The sequence below is a fragment of the Sceloporus occidentalis genome, unplaced genomic scaffold (assembly GCF_023333645.1).
Source record: "Sceloporus occidentalis isolate IW3139 unplaced genomic scaffold, rSceOcc1.0.p SCAF_2, whole genome shotgun sequence".
NCBI lineage: Eukaryota > Metazoa > Chordata > Lepidosauria > Squamata > Phrynosomatidae > Sceloporus > Sceloporus occidentalis.
Genome location: NW_028316982.1, coordinates 174,809,789 through 174,833,812, shown reverse-complemented (window position 1 = coordinate 174,833,812; position 24,024 = coordinate 174,809,789). Strand labels below are relative to the sequence as shown.

General features: G+C 39.5%; 1 protein-coding gene across 1 annotated transcript; it reads right to left on the bottom strand.

The window, feature by feature from the left end:
• Window positions 1-1,453: 1,453 nt before the first annotated feature.
• LOC149319358 (granulocyte-macrophage colony-stimulating factor receptor subunit alpha-like) lies at window positions 1,454-23,292 on the bottom strand. The gene is made up of 10 exons (XM_089511547.1): window positions 23,197-23,292; window positions 17,528-17,643; window positions 15,144-15,282; window positions 14,884-15,050; window positions 13,165-13,292; window positions 12,302-12,328; window positions 8,725-8,854; window positions 7,048-7,141; window positions 4,789-4,867; window positions 1,454-2,362 (listed from the first exon to the last, which is right to left on the bottom strand). The coding sequence occupies exons 2-10, from the start codon at window positions 17,610-17,612 to the stop codon at window positions 2,276-2,278; spliced, it is 936 nt and encodes a 311-aa protein (XP_089367673.1). The 5' UTR covers window positions 17,613-17,643; window positions 23,197-23,292; the 3' UTR covers window positions 1,454-2,275.
• Window positions 23,293-24,024: the final 732 nt, after the last annotated feature.

Genomic DNA, 24,024 nt, shown 5'->3' with positions numbered 1-24,024 from the left:
CGTCTTTTTGTCTCTCGTTATTTTAATGTTTTAAATGGTATTAATTATTAGTTTTTTGTGGGTTTTTCAGGCTATGTGGCCATGAAGAATTTCTTCCTGATATTTTGCCAGCAACTGTGGCTGGCATCTTCAGAGAATGCCTCCTTCCTCTCTTCCAGCCACAGATGCCAGCCATAGATGCTGGCGAAACATCAGGAATAAACTCTTCTAGAACATGGCCACATAGCCCGAAAAACCCACAAAAAATTATGGATGCCGGCCATGAAAGCCTTCGACTTCACATTGGTATTAATTATTGTTATGTAGGGATTATTATATTGTGTCTAAGGGAGGGGGGATAATGGGATTACTTTTGTTTTGCATGAATTTATTGATATTGTAAAATGCCTCAGTTCTGTTGGAGAGATGGGATACAAATAAATATTATTATTATTATTATTATTATTATTATTATTATTATTGTCTATAAAGCACATGCTGACTTTCTTTTGGAATTCCTTCGTGGCTTCCATTAGCCATCATATGTTTGCAATGTGGTCCCTAGTGCCTCTTCCTTTCCTGAACTGCACTTGGACCTCTGGGATTTCTCTCTGCTTGTATGATTGGAGTCTGCAGAAATAATCCTGTTAAGACTGCTTTAACTGCCCTGGCTCATTGGTAGGGAATCCTGGTGATTGTAGTTTGTTGTGGCACCAGAGCTCTCTGACAGAGAAGGCTAAATGTCTCAAAAAACTACAGTTTCCAGAATTCTCTAGCATTGAGTCAGGACAGTTAAAGTGGTCCCAAACTGGATTACTTTTGCAATGTGTTTTGCATCTATAATTAAACAAATCCTATGTAGCAGAATTTTAAACATAATTTTGCTTGCTTGGGAGATTGGTGCTATGGTCCTATAGTTGGTGTCTTTTGTGTCTCCTTTTTTGTGTGGATGGGGATGTATATTGATAGTTTCCAAACTTTTTGGTCATGGTTTTCTTTTCCATATCTGTTGACATATGTTGGTTAACACTAGAGTTGACTCTATCAATGTGGAATGCAGCAGTTCAATTGGAATATTATCTGTTCTGATGATTGTTTTTTCTTTTCTTTTCTTTCATCTATTCTTTTTTCTTTCTTTCTTTCTTTTTGGCCATTCTCTTATTGCAGCTTCCATCTTGCTTTTTAGAATTTGGGTTTCACCTTCATATGGCTTTTTGTTCCATGCATCCTTCATTTTGTCATATCTTTTGTATAACTCTTCTGTGTATTGCTCCAATGTCTTTTTATTCCTTCCTGGTCTTGAATTATGTTATTTTTACTGTCACAGAGTGTATCGGTCCTGGGTTTGAACTTTCCTTTGATTTCCCAGATTTTGTGGAATAGGTTTTTTTTTTTAAATGATCAATTGGAAAAATTAAACATACTTTCAGAATTTAAAATAGTTTTATTTCCAAACTTTTTTCTGTTTGAATTTCTTCCTAATAAAATATCTAAACAGCTCAGATAGTTACAACAGCTTATCTTAAAAATGATGAGTAATAAAGGCAAATAGAAAAAAATGAAAGCGTTTTTTCCTTTTATGAGAAAAAAGAGACTTTTATGCATCCCTAGTCCTGCATTCTACAACACGTGATACAATAAGTTGTACTAATTGTGTCACTCCCTGTTTAAAGAGATATTTATTCTGCTCTGGCACCATTTCAGAAGGCTGTCATTAGAGCACCATCACATACTATCATATCAGGGACGTAGCTAGGATTTTAGGAAGGGGGGGTCCAGACTAAGTGCCATCATTATAATGGGGCTTGGGTGCAGCAACGCAGCTGCACACACCATTCATTTTTCTAATGGAAGGGGGGGGGGTCGGACCCCAAGAACCCCCCCCCCTTGGCTACGTCCCTGATCATATAGAGAAAGAGCTGCTGTGTAGGGTTGTTTTTTTGTTTTTTGTTTTTGTATTTTATTTTTAAATCTTCTAATGAGTTATAAAGATAAAAACAAACTCACCATATCTACTGAATGTGCACTGAGCTTTAAAAGGCTCTTTTGTCCATTAAGCTACTACCCATGCCAAACCACGCAAAAAGAAGAAAAAGTAATCCTAAGGGCAATGTTGTGGACAGAATATAGTGGATATATAAAAGATGGAATGTTACCAGGTGGTCAATTATCCTTGTAGCTTATCATGGAAGAATACTAATTAATCATTTTAGAAGCTGTCTGTGTGAACACTACCAAAGCAACGGTATTTCAATAATTTATGAGGTTTAGTTGCTTGATAGTTAAGGAAAATGACTCAAACTTCTTTGCTAACAGTCATTTCTTCAACCATTGTGATTTTTTCAACTTCTGCTGCTGTTGGTAATGGGTCATCACATGCTTTCTACAAAAAGGAAGAGAAAAAACTTCTTGGGTTAATTCCTAAATTTCACAACTATTTCAGTCCCATTTCTGCATTATAGCTTATAGCAAAATTCTATTGACATGGCTAACACATACAGTAACATTTGTTACTGAGCGTCTCTCCTTATTTTCTCCACGATAACAAAAATGAAAACACTGAGGTCTGGCAATGTCTCTTTGTAGCTAAAGTTTCAATTTTCATAACCTAATTATGTTTAAATTTCCCAATTTTGAATTATGTAAAACTATCTTGTCTGACATCCTATTTTTCCCATCTCTCAAATAAAAATATATGATTTGGAGCAACCAACTTTAGCACTGAGATGCCAATAAAATGCATGCAGATTAGGAAATAACAGAAATTATATTAGGAATAGATTTTACATATTAAAATAGACAACTGTGAAAAGAGCATAAAAAGGATGTATTATGCAAGCCAATGCACTTTATCCACTAAGCCTATGCACTAATGCCTAAGGCTTTGTCTACACTGTCCAGAATACTCCAGGGGCACCCTGGCTGCACAGCTGCCCTGTTCTGCTCCATTTACTTTGGCCTCTGTTTCCATACTGTGGTGCCTGTCTACACGGGCATCCCACTGGGTCTAGAATGAGGTGCCCAGCAATGAGCAGATGGAAATGGAGGCCTCCAGGTTTTTCTAAAGATTCAGAGCAGCAGGTAAGGTTTTTTTATGCTCTTAAACTCAGGGGAGGACAATGGCAAATCTCCTGTGAACAAATCCTGCCAAGAAATCCCCATGATAGGTTTGCCTTAGGGTCTCGATAAGTCAGAAATGACTTGAAGGCACACAACAACAAAAATCCCTGTTATGGCATGGTTCTGGTGTGGGACATGCCAGACATTGTCTGGACTATCCACACCAAAACCAGGGTATGGGCCATGCATCGTCCAAGTAGGATGGTGCCTGAACGGGGGTGGAGTGGGAGAATGGGCCTTTTGTCTCATGCAGAAAAGGCCCAAATGCACAAAGGCACTAAAACCTAAATCGAAATACTAGACCTAGATAATATAACTCATTGATTTAATGGGGTTTATTAATGGGCCTAAATATCCTAAAGGCACCAGATCCCATCTGATCATGGAAGTTAAACAGGGTCAGTCTTTCTTAGTACTTGGACAGGAGAATCACAACAAATACCAGGCTATATTTCAGAGGAAGGAATAGACAAAACCACCTTTGAGTATTCATTGCCTAAGAAAACCCTATGAATCACCATAAATCCACAGGCATCTGTCATATGGTTCATGTAGGCGTGCGTGCGCGTGCGCGTGTGCGCGTGCACACACGTGCGCACACACACACAGAAGTGTTGACTTCCCATTCAGTAATTGAATTAATCTATCTAGTCTAGTTGGGTCTATTATTTGTATCATAAAGCTTGTTGTGAGGGTAGGTTAACTTTGGTCAGTCCCTAGTCTCTGGGGTCAGTGTGAAAATGCAGCAGAGCTTGGAAAGTTATTATTTTTTTAAAAAAATCCTGTTATTTAAAGCATTTGAAAAGTAGCCTTTTGTCATTGTATTGATAATAATTAATAATTAATTAATAATTAATTAATTAATAATACTTTAATTAATAATAATAATAATTTGTTTTATTTATATACCACTATTCCAAAGATCATAGCGGTGAACAGCAAGTAAGCTAATTAGCAAGTAAGCTAATTTGCCCCCAACAGTCTGGGTACTCATTTTAGCGACCTTGGAAGGATGCAAGCCTGAGTCGAGCTTGGGCCCTTTTGCTGGTCTTGAACTCGCAACCTTGTGGTTTCGAGTGAATGGCTGCAGTACAGGCATTTAACCACTGCGCCACCAGGGATGAAAAATATCTTGTTACTTTTTGTGCTGTGTTATTTTTTACTACTTTTGACAGGGACCTTTGAAGTGATATGATAATGGCATATGTTTTGAGCAAAATCCTGTCCAAATATTTCTTTAAAAAGTAACACTGAAATTAGAAACTGTGACATGCTACACCAGTATAGTAATGGTTTCTGTTGCTGAGGGGGAAAATATGAGTATTGTATAGATTAGATCTACTGAGGCCAAAATGATTACGTAGCACTGCCAAATAATTCTGGACATTTTTGTGGAATATTTCACTTGCTTAGGTAATCCTTGACTCTTCATTTATACTAACAAATGGAATTTTTTAGTGACAAAGTGTGTTTAATGAATCTGCCACATTGGTGTAGCTGTGTTGTTGTTTTGACACTGTAAGCCACTTTTAGTCCCAATTTTGGGAGAAAGGTGGGATGATAATGATGGTGACAATGATGATGATGATGGTAATGATCATGATAATAATTCATCTAAAATTAGTTGGCAAATACAGAGAACCATTTGACATTATAAATCATTATTGTTCACTATTATCCAGAACTTACCTCCATGTTTTTGTCGTACTGCTTAATAATGTCTTTTGGTTGTGGGATTGGAGCATTAAGTTTTTTCCATGCATGAGATCTATGGGTAGAATAAATGGGGACATTAGTCAATGTCCAAAATAATTCCTTCCTACAGAGAGTTGTATGGATAAAAGAGCTACATGTGCTTAATAGTATGCACAGAGCATGGACTGATCCAAAAAGGCAGTCGCATGCTTCCTGTGCAAGTCCATGGACTAACTGGACTTGCCAACTACTCTTCAAAGGCAGTCATTTGCAGACAACATTCCAATAATTTACATGTGATGTAACCAGATCTCAATTCTCCAGGAATAGGCATAGTTGTTAGTGCAGTTGGCCCTCCATATTCATGGATTCTTTATCCACAGATTCAGGTATCCACAGCTTGAAGGTATATATGTATAAATTCCAGAAAGCAAACCTTGACTTTGCCATTTTATAGAAGGGACATCATTTTACCACATCATTGTATATAATGGGACTTGAGCATCCATGGATTTTGGTATGCATGGACGTGGGGGTTCCTGGAGCCAAACCCTGGCAGATATCAAGGCCTCAGTGTACTCCAGTCTTGGCTGGAGAAAGGCAATTATTACTACTGCCAAGATTCAGGATCCAAGCTTAGAGCTGGGTACAGAAGAAAGCCCATTTTATATACCTGTTTTTTCAAGGGGAGTGTTATGTTATCCAACATTTAAATGGACCCTACTTGGTTCCTAAGTCATTTAAAAGATGTGATCAGAGAAGAAAATCTGCAGATAGTCAGTGATTCTGTTTTCTTGCAGGTTTCTGTTGCTTTTCATCATTTGAACAAATGGCTTTTTCTTTTTCTTTCTGTTTTCTATGTGTTACTAGATACTGAAGAGAAAAATTAAAAGTTTTTTTTTAAAGTGGGCTTTTTAGTCTTTCTTCCTTTATCTACCCCTAGTTGTTGTAGGGGCCCCACTAAGTTTTCTCTGTTTTCTCCTTGGTGTGTTCCCCTCCTAACCAATGGCATCAGGTGCAGAGGAAGAAAAACTCAGGTGTTGCTTTGCTAATTCATTTGTGCTGAAACTAGCTCTCCTTTACACCCATTAACCATAAGCCTGGGAACAAATGTTGGAAGGTGTTCTTTTTGACAGCAAGTGTAGTTCCAACATGACACACCTGCTAACAAATCAATCCCTTTCAGTGACTTGTATATGTCCGTCTTGGGACAGGAAGAAAATATGTGGGCATGCAAAAGTGCACCTCATTTAAAAAAAAACTGTGTGTGCATACAGTTTTTCAAAAGAAGCATCACTACTGGAATCTTCTGGAGGGCACAGTTCTCATGACTGTTTATTTGTTTTGTTAGCATATGGGCATGGAAAAGAAGATGAGGCCATTTGGTACCCATCTTGCTCTACAGTAACTTTGGGGAACCAGCTCCAGGGGTCAGAAATTTCACCTCTTTGTCCCCAACTGTGGCTTTGATCCAGATCAGGCCTTTTATTTTTGCATTTTTGTTGAAATTTGTTTCAATCAGTCACTTCTGAGAAATCAAAACTGTTGGCCTGGGGCCCCTGATGTAGGTTGGAACCACAATGAGGAGAAAATAGATAACCTTCATCCTCTGCATTAAGCTCTTGATCCAGATTAAGATCCCCTGTGCTTGAATCTAGAGCATCGAAGGCAACTGTGGTGTGGTGGAGCTCAGTTCACCCTGTACCATGATTGGGCCAAATTGAAGGTCTACCCAGTTTTCACTTGGGGTTTTATATACTTTTTTTCAAGCTGAAAATTGGGATGAGGGTGAGGAATGAAAATGCTACCAGGTGGCATTTGCGCCAATATTTTTTGCACAATTCTGCCCAGTTTTGAGGGACTTGGCTGGGCTGTTAAAAATAGTTACACCTGACCCATAGGTTGCACTTTTCCCAACTCAGCTCCAGAAACAGAAAGAAAAGCTGTAGCTGTTAGTGCTCAATCTCAGTGTTTAGAAGAGTCTCTTCTGCAAACTTAGCCAGATAGGAATCGTCTTTCTATTATGATGGAACACATTAATGGGACCAACTGAACTATCTTACATTTTCAACTGCTGTTATAGTTGGCCCCAAAGACTGAACTAATCTTACATGGGCAATGAGATTTTTTTGTGTGTGTTAAAATCGTAGTAATGAAAACAAAGATCATTTGGCAAATATCAGAAGAAAACCAATGAATTAATATAGTGATTATTTATATGCATATTACTGTAAGAAGATGATTAAGTTTTACCTTTTACAAACCAAAACCAGAAACAGGGTTCCTATGATGGTTCCAACTATCGCATAGATTAGGGTATTTGTAGGGAATAGAATAGAATCAGTGCCTGGGGGGAGGGGGGGGAAGAAATCTGGCATTATTGTTGTGCATATTATAAACAAAAGCTGCACATCTCCATAAGTCATGGTTGGATAAGTCCTGGGATACCAGAGAGCCAACTATAGTGGACAGTAGCATATAATTTTATTTTATTTTATTTAAAAGTGGGGTTTCAGCTCTAAATATCATGGTATCCCTGTAAACATATTGACCCAGAAGCAGGTACAAAGCTCACATCCCACCAACCCATTTAACTGAAAGCCCGAACAGGAGTATTTCTGATTCCTATCTTCCTTTTCCTACAGTCACGGTGAAAGTTCTACATGGAAAGTAGTAAGTAAATCTGGAAATTTAGCATGGCTGCAACTGAGTGTCCAGTTCTCTCATCCTGCAAAAGGATGGGAACAAAGACATTTAGGATTTGGTATTGAAGAATAACCTCTTTTTCCACTAGTGTTCTACTAGGTTTACCAGTATTATAGTTCAATTCTATTTTAATGTTGATTTTGAATGACCAAAGGGTGGTCAGTGGGTAGGCATCGGGTACGTAGGTACTCTAGTGATCAGGTGAGAAGAAGGAGCAGACATTTCCATTTGATTTCCTTTCAATTGGCAAAGTAACTGAGAAACCTTTAACCTTTTTTTCTCTAGAGAAAAAAAATCATTTCGGAATTCTCTCTGCCATCGTTAACTCAGGCTTGTTAGAGAAGCTGAGAAGGCAACATTTTGTTCACTGCTCCCCACCTTCTTTTCCAGCTAAGTAACCCAGTTCTCTCTCTCTCTCTCTCTCTCTCTCTCTCTCTCACACACACACACACACACACAACTAGAAATGTAAGTGAAAAAGAGTTAATTTCATTTATTTCATTAACTCTGTTCTGCCTTGTTGCTTAGAGCTTCAGACTGCAGATGAAAGTCAGCAACTGGTACTGGGTGGGAAATCCCAAATCCTCTGATAATTTTTTTTAGCACAAATGGAGGCTGAAATCCTGAAATTGTTCCTAAGGTGCAATAGGAAAGAGAGCAATCTTGATTGCATAGAATTTTTAGAAACAATGATAATTTTACAGGAGAAGAGCCTCATGTGATAGACCTTAGCATGCTATTTTTTCTGGCACAAAGCAAGCTAGCATGAAAACTCACATCCTTGACAGGCCACTTCAGCTTTTCTAGTTTTTAAAAAAAGTACAGTTGCCCCTTGGAAGTTGTGGGGGATCGGTTCTGGACCCCTCCCCCTGAGTGAGTCCCAAAACTTGCGCATGTTCAAGCCCCATAGACTTGAATGGGCCCATGTGCATGTGGAGTGCATGCCACAGGCGTGCACCTCATTGAGGTTAATGGTGGTCATCCCTCTGCCAGTTTTCAAGTCCACGGATTTCAAGTCTGTGGACTTGGAGGGGCGACTGTATAATCTATAAACATTTATCCTTTTGCATATAAGAAAGACACTTGATTAAGTTAAAATTAATATCCTATTTGCGTGGCCTCATTTACATCCAAATTGATGTGCATTCAGCCATATAGGTTTGTTGTTGGAAGGATAGAATGAAGATTCTTCTGAAAATAATCAGAAAAAAAAATTAATCTTACCAAATTCAATTGGTTCACTCCATTCACCAAATGCATCTGTAAGGGGGTAGTGAAGTTGTGGACGTGTACGAATCCTCAGTCTGTATCTTGCATCCTTAGAGTAATTTTTGGAGGCGATTCTTTCGGGTATCTAAAAGCAGAATATTTATCTGCTTCACTGATTGAGTGATTGATTGATTGGTCAGTGAATGGGCACTGAATCGTTTGTGTGCAATTTTTATTCTTTTTCTTTTGGTTTCATTCCTGCCTTCCTCCCCCTATATACGTACACATTATAGCATTTGGTCCTTCAGTTTTAAATCTTCACACTTGAAATGCAAAGAAAAAAACAAACAAAGAACATTCAAAAATATTTGAAAAATGGTTGAAAAACATGTTCATTGAGTGGTGAGAAACTCTGACAAGAAGAATCCTACACTAATGAAAATCTTTGCCGTTTGGGGCTTATTCTGGTATACTGCAAACTAGGCAGGGGAGTTCCTGATGGTTCTTCAGGACTTCTTGGTCCCTTTGCATACAATCAAACATGGTGTCCTATCACTTTGCTTTGTTTGGAGGGCTTTTTTATTTTTAAAAACAGTAATTCCACTCTTTCCTGGAGAGGCAACCCCAGATGGTGGTGCTTGATGAATCCTAGTTCAATTCCTGGCTGTTGGCATATGGAGTCCTTTAGGATTCCATTCTATCCCCCATGCTAATAAACATATATTTGAACCTACTGGGAGAAGTTTTGGAATTCAAGTGCCACCAGCATGCTCATGACACTCAGCTTTATTTCTTCTTCTTCTTCTTTTTTTTACTTCTATGCTGCCTGTTTTGTCCCAAGAGCAATACTATGGACTTTGGGTGTAGTAAGGTCTCTGGCTCTCGGGAACACAGCCAGAACAAAAGACTTGTCCACAAATTTCTTAAGTTTCCAAAAGCTTTACTGGTTATAAACACAAAACATGAAACTGATCTCCTTTTTCTCAACAGTCCTTCTTAAATACCTTGCTCTCTCTTCTTGGTGGGTTTTACCTTTCTTCTTCTGTGGGCTTATCTTTCTTCTTCGGTGGACTGATCTTTCTTCTTTTGTGGACTCATCTTTGTCAAAGGAAAATATTCTCTCCAGGTCTGACTTGGCTGAAATCTTACTACACAACTGAAACTAGCTGGAGAGAGACTGGTTATAAACACAAAACATGAAACTGATCTCCTTTTTCTCACTAGTCATTCTTAAATACCTTGCTCTCTCTTCTTGGTGGGTTTTATCTTTCTTCTTCTGTGGACTTATCTTTGTCAAAGGAAAATATTCTCTCCAGGTTTGACTTGGCTGAAATCTTACTACACAACGGAAACTAGCTGGAGAGAGACAGTAAAAGACCCTGGGATTTCCCACAATCCTTGTCTTTCTTAAAGCTGTAGATCTCTATTTCCCCTCCTAAACTGATACATAGGCAGGTTACAGACCGCCCATTTGGGGCGGCCTGCACCCGCCCCTTTCCCCAGTGTATCGGGGCCTCAGCTGCCAGAACGGCAGCCTCTGAGGCCGCGATCTGCTACTTTTCAGGCCGCGGGGAAGCGGCAAAAGGCCACTTCCCCATGGCCTGGAAAGGGATGTCCTTGGGGCTTCAAGCCCCAAGGACACCCGGCGATGGCGGCGATGGGGTGGAGGAGAAAGGGGCCACTTGGCCCCTTTCTCCTCTGTGTCACTGGCACAGCCATGTAAAGGCTGCGCCCAGCGATGCAAACAGCAAAAGGAGCTCCGTTTCAGAGCTCCTTCTGCGGCCAGGGAAAGGGCACACTATGCGCCCTGGCACGCCGTGATGACGTCACGTCCGCGCCGCCCCCTATAGGGCGCCGCCATTTTGTATGGACTGGGTCTGTATTAGAGTTAGGGGTGTCAGGAAGTGATGCCCCTTTCTAACCCTAATACAGACCCAGTCCGTATTTTCAGGCCCGTCTGTAACGGGCCATAGAAAGTCTAATATAATCTCAACTAAATATATGTCTCAAGAGCATCAAAGATGCTCTGGAGGCATGACACTGCCTTTCTCCCAAAAAGGGACCCAGGGTGGCTCACAAGATAAAAACATAATTAAAACAACACAATAAAAATTTAAGGATAATTAAAATAATCTAGTTAAAATATCATAAAATTAATATAAAAACATACAAAAGTTAAAAACGCCTTTCTATCGAAACCCAAGAAAGATATTTTATTTCTCTACCAGTACCTGCTGTATGTAATGCACTGAATGAGGGCAAAGAAAGTGAAGTTTAATACACATAAGATGGACATGCTCCTGAGGAACAGGGATTCAGCTTGTGTTTGAGTGGTTACTTTCCACTAAAAATACAGGTTTGCAGTTTGTGTGAGCTCTGAAATCTAGGCTCTTGAGCATGGATGCTAGGCTTTTTGCAGCAGCCAAGATTGCATTTGCATGTTTAAACCATGTTTTCTTTTCTAGGGATGCCTGATCTAACCATGGTAAAACATGCCTAAATTACATGCAGCTAGGATTACTGCAATATGATCTATGTGAGGCTGCCTTTGAAAAGTGTTCAGAAACTCCAGCTAGTCAAAATACCCTCAAACTGTTGATTGGAGTTGGTTTCTGGGAACGCACACCTCCCTTGTTACTACAGCTTCACTGGCTACTGGTCTATTTCCTGACCCATTTCTAATAATAATAATAATAATAATAATAATAATAATAATAATAATAGGATTTATTTATATCCTGCCCAATCACTGGGAATCCAGGTGGCTTACAACAGTGGGAATAATACAAAGTACTGGTTGTAATGTTTACAAAATCCTATACAGCTTAGGTCCAGGTATTGGAAAGACAATCCCAACTTGTATGAGCCTGCCTGAGCTCAAGAGAGGATGTTTTGTCAGTTCCACTACCCTCACAGGCAGTGGCATCCCAACCCAGGGTGTCACCCAATTGGGGGGGGGGGGGGCTTCTGGAGATGGGGCCCAAAAAAGCTCACTCCTTTCTTTACTGCTGTAGTGCCAATCTACTCATGAGTATAACAATATAATGCAGTGAGGTGAAGAGTATGCTTGGCCCTCTTGGAAGGCAGACCTTCCGAGGCCTTCCAAGTCAAGCATAGTGGTTGTCACTAAGAACCTTCACCATGAGTAGGAACTGACTTGAGAGCAACTAACAGCAACAACAAATATGCCAGATGAAGACTTTAAAAATGTTTTTTTCTGGTCCTTATAAAGGTTTTGAAGCATTTTGGAACTTGTTTCCAAATACTGCTTGGGCCACTGCAGAGTCTTGCCACATTGATTTGTTGATTTGCATTGATTTTGGAAGGTTAATATTTGTCTGCTGTATTCATATTTTTATGATTTTGAATTATATTTTAGTATTTACAGTATATTTTAAGCCACTCAGTAATTCTGGGACAGCATACCAACATCCTGAATCACCTGGTAAATAGAGGTACTGACCAAAATGCATGATAGAAGTTACTTTACATCAATTCAGCACACATGTTTAGCTAATGTGGTGTAGTGGTTTGAACATTGGACTATGACTCTGGAGTTCAAGCCACACAACAACAACAACACTGTACTTACATTCACAGTTCTGTTTCTAGTTTCATCCTAAGAAACAAATAAAATTATATATTTAGAATTCTGGTATAAAATGTTTGTTTCTATAATCTCTAACTATGCTTATCTTTACATATTCAGTTCTATGCTGGTAAGATCAAGGAAAGCAGAAACTGCCCATAGCCATTGATTAGGTCACCTGGATGGGAAGACAAAAGACTTTTGAATTTTCTCCAGATATTTCCTCCTTTCGTTATAAGAAGAATTGTTAGGGAAGGTGCTCCTAAACACCCAGGTCCTGAGACAGACAGCTCCCTTTTTTCTCAGGTGTTCCTGAGTGTTGCTGAATGTGAGGATGTACTTTCCCAGTTTCACTACAGGTCTAGTAGATTCTATTCCCCTCTGTATCCTCACCTCCACTGATTTTCTCCTTGTAATAAACTTGCTTCTTACTAACTCACCCATCTACAACATGTTTTTACCCCATTAGGCACATTAACTGACCTTTCTGTCTGTGAAATCCTTTCTACAGAATATCCTTGTCTTGGGTGTTTGTTATATAGGGTGGGTATCATGGTTTTAGTGCCTGTGATTTTATATAGCTTTTGGATGATATTTTTAATTGTTTTATTGTAATATGTTTCTAGAATTTTTATTTTTGATCCACCTTGGCTCTCTTTCAGGGAGAAAGGCAGGATAGAAATCAAATTAATCAAATAAATAAATGTGTGTAACCTTTAGTATTTTTCTAGAGAAGGCTATGGAGGCATAGGATAGAGCCAAACCTAAGGAGTATATCATATATACTGTATAATTTATCAGATAGATATACTGTACCAACAGTGATCAAAAGCTCTTTAACATACAAAAATACCTTGGTCTGTTACCTTTATTTCATACCAAAAGCTGGATTCTCGGACATTAATGTAAGATGGAGGAGGTTTCCATTCTACTGTACAGTATGTGGATTGTTCCTGGCAATTCACAGTGATATTTCTTGGTGGGCCAAGTTTTTCTGGAACAAAATTGCCAGTACTGTCATTGATAAATGAATATATGTGAAGTTTCATATACATTAAAGCAGTTAACCCTCTCCATAGGCACTGGAAAATCACATACATTGCTGTAGTGTGTGTATCTGGCCAGGGGTATGGTCAGACTTTGTGGTGAGGGATAGTGATCACAGGGTGTGATAAGTGCGCCAAATTCATTTGAGAGTAATTTAATTGTACTGAATTTAATTGTGCTAAACATTATTCATATAAGATTGAGATAACCATTTTTTTAAAAATGGGTCCTGAACTTGCTAATTATTTATGTAACTTTTCACTTGTGGAACAAAGCAATAGAAAGCAGAAGTAGGTTTTGTTGTGAGATGCCTTCAAGTTAACTTTGACTTATGATGACCCTATCCTATGCTTTTCTTGGCCAGATTGATTCAGAGGAGGTTTGTCATTCCCTTTGTTTAAAGCAAAGGGGGAGTGTGACATGCCCATTGTCACCAAGTTCCGTAGTGGACTGAGGATTCAAATCTGATCTTCAAACCACTGTACCATGATGGCTCACTTTTACTGCTTAATAACTAACTAGCTCAGTGTTGACCTAAGCTCTCCTGCTCCTTCAGGCAAAAGAAGAACAACGATTGGCAGTTCAGCCTTAGCTTCCATCCAGCCATCCCCCTTGGCTGACACCCCATTTCTTTTGTACACTGAGGAACCTCTCTGCAAAGCAGTGCCAAATGCAGTCTGCCTGTTTGAATGCAAATTGCTGTGCACAAAGCTATATAGTATGTTTTGTGTAGGCAGCACTACTTTCCAGGGAAGGGAACTGGCAAGGAAGTTTGGTGTAGTGTTGGGTGAGAGGAGGTGAGTTGGGGAGTAGATGGGGTGAAGGGGTCGAGGTCTTGAGGGGGAACAACAAAATTGCTGCTTTTGGCACCCTGCTACATAAGATAGTTGCATCATTCAACCTAAAGGTAGGGCTTGTGCTGGACTGTATGGACTTTATCACATGGGGAAATCAGGGGAAATGGGCTTTTTAATAAGGATTATCCCATGAAAACCATGCAATCATGATTAAGATTTTCACACAATGTCATGCTTAAAGGATAATTATCCTGGGAATAACCAGGGAATAACAACAACAACAACAACAACAACAATTTATTATTTCTATTTCCCACCTCTCCCTACAGATCGAATAACTGTGAATGATTTGTTGCTGGTTATTCCCTGGTTATTTCCTGGATCATGATACTTTAATCGCAATGTGTGTGAAAATCTTAATCACAATCACATGATTTTCATGGGATAATCACTGTTTAACCCCCTGATAAAGTCCTATGATTCCATCTCAAATTTTATGTCTCCTTAATAAAAAAAAAAGAACTGAAGACCTCTTTTTTTTAATGAACAATGAAAATTCAAGAGGATGAGCATGGGAAATCTGGGAGTGGAAACCCATGATCGCTCTTCCATGTTTGTGCCTTTTAGTAGAAGTCCATTCCTAACCACATGGTTCATAAGTATTTCATGTCTACTATCATCATTGAGCAATAAAAAATAAAGAAAAAAGAGGTAAACAAGGCACTGCCTTCTCTTTCTTACCATGTTTAAATAGATACAGTTTACGAACAAGAGGCTGAATTGATTTACTTGATCCATTCACTGTTAAGGTCACTTTTTCTTCAGTTACAACCACGTTGACAAAATAGCATCCAATATGTCTTCCAAGATTATTATTTATGTAATGTGGGCATTCTATTTCTTCTTTCCTGTGTCAAAAGATAAAATGCTTCATTTTAAAAAGTGAGCCACAACTTATTTTAAACCACTTATTATCAGTATAAGAAACAAAAGTGAATTACATGTGTTTTAGATAAATATGATACTGAGTGTCTTTTGGAGCCTTTTTGCCAGCTTTCCAAGTGCAATTCATAGAAGGCCCCTTAAATGTGTATGAGTTAACAATACAGGATATATTTTCTGCTGATGTTCCATTAGTACCTAGGAAAAAATGAAAAAAAAAAAAAACATTTATTATGATCATGCTTAGCATTAATGTAATATGCTGAAGGGCTGACAGCTCAGGTGTGGACCAAATCATTGCAGTGGAGTTCAGAGATAAAATAGACAGAAAAAAAAAACCTAACCTTAAATTGTCGCTGAAGACACCTTTTAAAAGAATAAGATGGCTAAAATATTGATCAGGATTTCAAAATAGTTTTGAGAAAAAGTTGGAGAAAAGCATGGCTTCTATAAAGGAGACTGGATTTGGGAAGTGTGTTAAAGTGATCCATGAAATCTCCCCCTCCACCATAATTTCACACAGTTAGTCTCAATTGCAGTTGATATAATGAACAATGTTTATTCTGTAGAAAATGGGGTGATGCTTGAATTTCTTTGATGACAGCCTCCATTGGTTTGGAAGTCACATCCTCAACTCCTAATATATAACAGTTCTCTCACTGTTATACAGTGTGCCTTGTATTTGCTCAACAGAGCTTTTATTTACTTGCTGTATATTTGGTAGGGGAACTGTCATTTTCATCGCCTTTCCTACTAGATTTGCCTACCCATCCCCTACTTAAAAATTCAAAACTAATTAGGCATTTGGCTTCTACTTTATTCAGTCATTATCATGTACCATGGTGGGCAACGTCCAGAGGGATGGGCCACATTTGCCCTGAGTAATCCCAGAGCTATCCCAAAATGATCAATTATGCCTTTCACAGGCATTTTGTTTTTAAAATCCAAGTTCATTTTTCTGTACTGAACTCAGTCCAGAATGAGCTCCTCCACCTTCATTTTTTTGGGGAAAACGTGTTCATGCAGTTACTAATTGCATGAATGGCACCCTATCTAGTTTGACACTAATGCTGTTAATCTATCAAATAAGGTCACCTGAAGGGTTGCACTCTAGTTTGGCTTTTGTGGCTGAATGGTGGCAAGTAATGGCTGTGCTATTAGACGCACACACATCTTCAAGTCGCCTGTCAACTTATGGTGACCCCATGAATTTCATATGATTTTCTTAGGCAAGGAATTCTCAGAAGTGGTTTTGACAGTTCCTTCTTCTGAAATATAGCCTCAAGTACCTGATATTCATTGGTGCTCTCCCATCCAAGTACTAGTCAGGGTTGACTCTTAACCTTTCAAGATCAGATGGGATTTGATGCCTTTAGGGTATTTAGATCTCAAATTACACTCAGAGGCGGATTACAGACTGCCCATTTGGGGCGGGCTGTACCCGCCCCTTTCCCCAGTGTATCGGGGCCTCAGCGGCCAGAACGGCAGCCGCTGAAGCCCCGATCCGCCGCTTTTCAGGCTGCGGGGAAGCGGCAAAATGCCGCTTCCCCACAGCCTGAAAAGGGGTGTCCCTGGGCCTTCAAGCCCCAAGGACACCCCGCGGTGGCAGGGAGGAGGAGAAAGGGGCCGCTTGGCCCCTTTCTCCTTTGTTCTGCTGAGCGCAGCCGTGTGAAGGCTGTGCCCAGCTGACCAAACCAGGAAGGAGCTCTGAAACGGAGCTCCTTCCTGCTCCGTGCTAAGGGCGCACTAGGCGCCCTGGTGCAAAGCGAGGACGTCACTTCCGCACCGCCCCGTATAGAGGCGGTGCGGTCAAGACATCCTCATGGCGGCGGCCGTGTGGAACGGCCACTGCCATTTTGTGCGTGTGGAGCGCGCACTAGGGTTAGGGGGGTGCGGAAGCACCGCCCCTTTCTAACCCTAGTGCGCACTCCGCACACACAAAACGGCTCGTTTGTAACGGGCTATAGTCATCCTAAATACAACTATGTTTTGCCAATAAGAAACAAATAGCCAGAACAAGGTAGGATCAGCCCACCCTCTTGTCTCCAAAAACTGATCCCTCTTGCTCTGATCATTGCTAATCATGCACATGATATAAAGCTATTCAGCTGATATCCTCAGATTTCATGAGTTAGGAATAGAATTGCTCTTATGGACACTAGAGAAGTTGAAGCAAAGATAAGTGTAATAAATAATCCAATAGTAATAATAATAATATTTATTTGTATACCGCCCTATGGCAAACCAATCCGGGCGGTTGACAACAGTAAAATATAAAATATAACAATTAAAAACACTTTATCCCTCCCCACCATGTCTTCAAATAGCACAGGCACTGGAGTATTAGCAATGCTCTCGTAAGTTTAATTTATGAACATTGGAAATGGTTTCAAATCACACAGCAACAACAATAACAAATGGATATATATATATATATACATACCATTTTCCTGTGTAAATACAACCTGTAATATGGAGCACAACACAATGAGCCAAATTATGTGAATACATCCAAGAATTGTTGTCATTTTTTCCCTTTATAATAGTCAAGAATAAAACCTAAAATGAAAAAGAGGAATTACTTTATTTAGTAATATTTTTGGTGAAACCTTCTCTTTACAAATGTTATGTAGTTTGCTATTTAAAACAAACAAACACATAGAAAAAAACAACATTACTCCCTAAGCCAAGAAAAGAGGCACAAGGTATACATGGGCAAGGTATTACTAATGAAGCAGTAGTAGTCCAGAACATAATGAAACTGAGTAGTAAACTACTTCTCTGTAGTAAACCTAAAGAACATCCTACAGAGTTCTTGGGAAAAGACAGCTAGTATTGGCTTGATAGAAGTAAACAATATAGGCATATCAGACTACAGAACTTACATAAGGGAACACAAATAGACTAGTGGTGAGAAAGCCCTTTGCTCTCTGAGGGCCAAATTGATTTGTGGGACTGGGATAGAGGACATCAGGTCATGGTGCACTTTCTCCTTCCACTGATATTGTGTTCAGTGAGAGCACATAGGGTGCTCTTACTGGACACTGCAGCATTTTAGAGACTTCTGAATATGCAACTTATTCCAATAAGCTCTGCAGTTCAACGAGACATTTTATTCCTCCAGGGTCACACCACCTCTCCCAGGTTCCACCCCCTTGTAAAGTGTGGGAAGCCTGAATATTTCCAACAGCTCATGCCAAACATGTTTCTGACTTCAGTGTATGAGTTCCAGGAACCATGGAACTCATGGAAAAGAGTGAGTTATCCTAGTGCTAGAGTAGTAGTGCTACTACTGCTGCACTTGAGCTTATGGACCTGGGTTTAGGGGTCTATGATACCTTGGTCTCTGATTTCAGCGTTTCTTTGTCAGTACCATTGGCTCCTCAAAGTCTCAGTCTAGTTCCTATCCCCTGAATATCTAGCAGAATTTGGCCTTGACTCCTTGATCCCTCTGTCCAGTCTTTCAGTGTTGAGAAATGGACAAAGTTCAGTATCTTCCTATTCAGAGAAAATCTTTGCCTTATCTTTATCTGACATCCATTTAGACTTCAGAGGACAGAGATCTCTATTTTATCTTTGAAGTTTACCAGACAAGGGAAATTGGAAGTATAATCCAATGGCAATCTGAACACAATCATGGGGTTTAATGTTCTTGTGTGATAGCCTACTACACTCAAGTTTGGGCAATGGGAAGTCAGTCCGAACGCAATCATGGGGTTTCACGTTATTGCATGATAGACTACCACATGCAAATTTGGGCAATGGCATGATATTTTCGGGCAATGGGAAGCCAGTTCAAACGCAATTCACATTCACATAAATTTGCTAAACGTTCTGGCCCCACTTTCTTTTCATTCGAAATTAAGAGAAATTCCTCAAGTGTGATAAAGTTCTTTGATAACTATTTATTGTTTTTATGTACAGCGCTGTGCAAATCTACAGTGCTATATAAATAATAAATAAATAAATAAATAAATAAATAAATAAAATGGGAATTTTCTGCTAGTGTGGAGAAAGTCCCTCCCCTCAGATAGTATATACCACTTGTAGTTCCCCTCATGGATGACATGGATAAGCCAGAATCTCCATATTTGTATTGCTTATACATTCTCTGTTACAATTCCAGTAGTCTTTTAAAAAAGATTCCTTGACTTTCTGTTCTTCTTTTCACTTTCAGCCACATTTACTTAAAAATTTACAATTTCCTTCTTCATAGCTGCTGAGTAAAGAAGACCTGAAATTTAAGAGTTTTATAAATAGGAATGTGTATCATTGTTGCATAATTGTTATGGACATCTGTCGCTCCACAATATTATTTTCAGAGGACTAGCCATCATTCTGTGTTGCAAATCTACAGCGCTATATAAATAAAGAATAATAATAATAAAGAACAAAGTGTCTGGTGACACCTCAACACTAGCAGATTAATAAATGAGCAGATAAAATTATCTTGGAGCTGGAATTGATCTACCAACCACTAGTAACAAAGATGTTAGTAGAGGAGTCCATAGGCAATTTTGTGAGATGAGAAACAAGATGGTGGAGTATAAACACATAGCTATGTACATTCATACTCAACAGTGTCCAGGCAATGAGTTGGCTAATCCTGTTCACAGAAAATATCTGGGTATAAAAGCATTTTGCATTGTCCTGTGATTGAAAATATATGTCTCTATCTGTCATTTGATCCTTTGGCAAGTGATCATATAATCCCATAGCTCCCTCAGCCAAGAAAAGAGAAGTTCCACTTGTCTGCCTTTGGGCATTATAGCTTTCTGATCATAGGTGCTTTGAGATGCAAGATAGTTCACCTGGGCTAGCACATGCTTCCCTTCTTCTTATACCAGGCAAAATTCAGTGGTGTGCAAGCATTTTTGTTTTAAACCAAGATGCACAAGGAGCCCACACTTTTAAAACAATTTCATGGTTATTCTGGCAGCACAAGTTTCTTTTAAAACAATGTGTACAATCTTTGTATGCCTTTTTGAAATGTAGATGTATTTCAGTGGCATGGTGCACTCTGTCATGGATCCTGGTGTGTGGGTTGAGAGAAATACCTCCTGGACTCATGGCAGATGTCTACTCCTGAACCAGATCTTTACTGCTGTGGTCACGTGCCTTCAAGTTGTTTCCAAATCATGGCAATGCTAAGGTGATCCTATCATAAGGTTTTCTAGGCAAGATCTGTTCAGAGGGGCTCTGTCTTTGCTTTCCTCTGAAGGTCATTACTAGCTGGTCTTTATTTTTTTGAAAAACTGTGACAGTGCCATCTCAAAGTTGTTACATGTGTGGGAGAAGAAACTGAATAAGAACATCCTCCACATTAAGAGCAATCTTTGGCCCCTTTCATACAGGCGTTTTTGCCCTGGGTAGATCCGGTAATCTCAATATCGAATATGTCCGGAATGATATTCCCACTACCTTTACCCCAATCGAACCTCCCCGATGCAATTTACCCCGCTGATGTTCACACTTCACAAAGTAGCAATTTAAGATGGAGCCTCCTCGTTGTCAATCAAATGATTTGCATATTCACTTCTGCTGTCATCAATGGTGATGTGTCATGCAGCCATTCATCAATGGCATGGGTGCTTCCCCCATCCTTTTAAAAAAAATATCTAGCGGCAATGTTAGCATATTCTATCAACTTGTGAAATGGAAAAAACCTCACAGAGTGAACAGAGGCCCTCCATTCCAGCTTTGTGCCCGGGTTACTTTATGCCCCCTTCTTTTCGTCTTTTCCTCCCTCTTTTCTTCCCTCACGCTCTCCTCAGCCCACTCCCCACTCCTAGGTGCCCAGGGCTAGCTTCTCCCCTGCCACCCTGCCTCTTTGCCCCTTCAATCCTACCGCGGCCCTGCAATGGAAAGGCATCCACATGGGAGAGGGATCTGCATCTAGCCTTGCTGAGGGAGGCAAAGGGGAGAGAGGGGGATCATAGAATCATAGAGCTGGAAGAGACCACAAGGGCCATCCAGTCCAACCCCCTGCCATGCAGGAACTCTCAATCAAAGCATACCCGACAGATAGCCATCCAGCCTCCGAGGAAGTGTGTTCCACTGTTGAACAGCTGTTACTGTCAGGACGTTCCTCCTAATGTTGAGGAAGAGAAGAGAAGGAGGCGGCCAGGGAATGGCTCTCAGTCCCTACCAAACAGTCCCCAAAGCAAAGGGGGGAGGCTGAGGAGGAGGAGGAGGGTGAGGGAAAGCAGAAGCAGGGATCCCAGCCACAACTTTTTGCCTGCAGTGACAGGAGCAAGCAAGTGAAAGGGAAACATATGTAGCACAAACATTCACACATTCTATCAATTTGCCAAATTTGAAAGGGAAACATATGCATGTGCATAATCTGTCACAAAATTAAAATTTTTAAAAAGGCCGCCGCTTGCAAAGTGACCGGTGTGAGAGGGGAGGTGAGTTCTGCCCACTGCCCACCCTCTGACCTTTATCCATCCCCCTAAATGACCCGATCATGACCGGGGACAAGTTCACATTTGCTGGCACCATGAAAGTACTGGGTTTTCCGAAAAGAAACAGGGAAAAACCTGCTTTCTGAAAACCCGCTCTGAGGGGGATTTGCTCTGGTTCGGGTGTGCAAAACTCGATCCGGGTGTGCAAAAACTGGTGCCAGTGGGAACAACCCACTTTTAATCCGGGTTGCAATTCGGTCTAAAAGGTAGTCTGAATGACCTCTATATTTCTCATACTTTAATCCCAATAACCCATTTAGTCAATTTTTATTAAGAGAAAGAGAAGTTAAATTAGAATTAATACAAGTGAGGAAAGGGAAAGTAGAGTGAAATACTTGAAAAGAAATAAAAGTATGTGAGATTTCTGGCACACAAGCATCTGGAAAGTTGAGGTCTCCTCTCTCTCTCTCTCTCTCTGTGTGTGTGTGTGTATATATATATATATATATATATATATATATATATATATAAATTTTTATTAGAGAGTTTAAAAAGCACATAAATTGAAACAATAAACATATAATAACAGTGACAATAAAACCTACAATAACAAAAACCTAACAAAGTCTATAACTAGTTATTGCACATAATAACAACATTGACATATACATACAAAAAATAAAATAAAAAAACCCCAACCCATAGATGCTTAGAAGTACATAAAGATTGACTTTCTGGAGTTCGTTCTGATCTACTTTAGGTCCTATATGCTATTTTGAAGTCTCTAAATAAAATCTTTAAAGGAAATGGGAAAAGAAGGAGAAAGAAAAAATCAACTTGGAGTATAAGTCTAGGAAAAGTCTTGTGTATATTTCCTTTTTAAAAATAAATAAATAAATCCCAATCAGAAAAACTATATAAGCTTCATATAAGACTCCTCTTTTTATGGCGTGCTTGTTCCATGAACAAATCCATCAACTATCCCCCGACACTGAGTTTATTCCACTCATATTTGTCTCTGCTGATATGATGTGCTTAGGTTCCCCTGTATATATTTAGTCAACTTTCACGGTGAGAGGTTAGTAAAATCACTAAGTGAAGGGGAAAACTTTTTTAAAACTGTATTTTGATTATGGTATTTCGTACGCTAACTCATTTAAGGGCATATATATATATATATATATAGATAGATAGATAGATAGATAGATAGATAGATAGAGAGAGAGAGAGAAGCAGAGAAACAAACAGGATACATGTTGATGATTTGGGAAATATCTTCCACTGCCAGGCAGCAGTATCTGAGTGAAATGGTTGGATCCACCAGTGGCTACTAATAATGAGCATCAGTTTCTGTTCCATTCTTTCAGAAGCTGGTGAAGTGATGGCTCCTAAATACTGTAAACATAATTTCCCAGATTGTTCGTTCTTTGAAATATCTTCTGCTCACTGAATAGCTTGTTTATATAGGGTTAGAGCTCTCTGATAAGAAGAATAAACTGAGGAGTCTATCCATGTGAACAATAGAGTATTGGAAAAGCTGCTCATGGGAGATCACAGTGGCTTGTTGTTCATGAACAGTGACTTGGGGAGCAAGGGTAGTTAATTGACATTTGGGAGCATTTTTTCTGTTTTCCCTCCTTCAAATCAAAATGAATAATATTTCAGGGTGTCCCCTGATCAGCTGCTGGTGGGGGTTTGTCCTTACCTTCTCCTCATTCTCTTCCTGCCAGGGTTGAAAGACAGCTGAAAACTGAGAATCACTGTAGCATTAGTAGCTGTGAAGTCTTCTCCTGTCAAGTGGAAGGTGTGTCTGTGTGTGTTGTAAAGATTGTGTTGCATTTGCCTTTTCTTTAGTTCCTTTTTTCACTTCCAATTCTAGTTAGTACAATAATAATAATAATAAAACAGAAGTGAAATCCTTTCCTCTTTTTTTAAAAAAATATCTTACTTGTATGTCCCTGATTTAACGGTGCATGAAAAATAACTGGGCAGATTTTTTTTTGTTAAAAATATTATTTTCACACAAAAGTGCCTACAGAAATTGCAGAAAGCAAATGACACCTTTGAAGACACATTGAAGACACAAATGACACATTATATCAAGTTCTTTGATTTGAAGGTCGAGCATTCAAACAAAAGTGCATACACAAGACGCAGAACAAACCTATACTATTCATTTAGATGAATAATGGCACCAATGAGTTGTGGAGATGACTGGAAGGGACAGGGACCATTGCATCCTTCAACAAGTCCTCCTTCTGACCACCATCTTGAGGGGGAGAGAGGCAGGCCAGTAACAACAGGCCTCTCCTGAAAGACAAAGAGCCCTCCTTCTGACCACCATCTTAAATAAAATAAAATAAAAATAAAAGCTTTATTTTAATCCCGCCTTTCCACAGATCAAGGCGGCGTACAACAGTGGGGTTGCGTCCCCAGAACAGACAAATAGCAATAAAAACAGTAAAAACAACAGCATCAATATACAATAACATTTCCAAACCAAATCTTGAGGGGGAGAGAGGCAGGCCGGTGG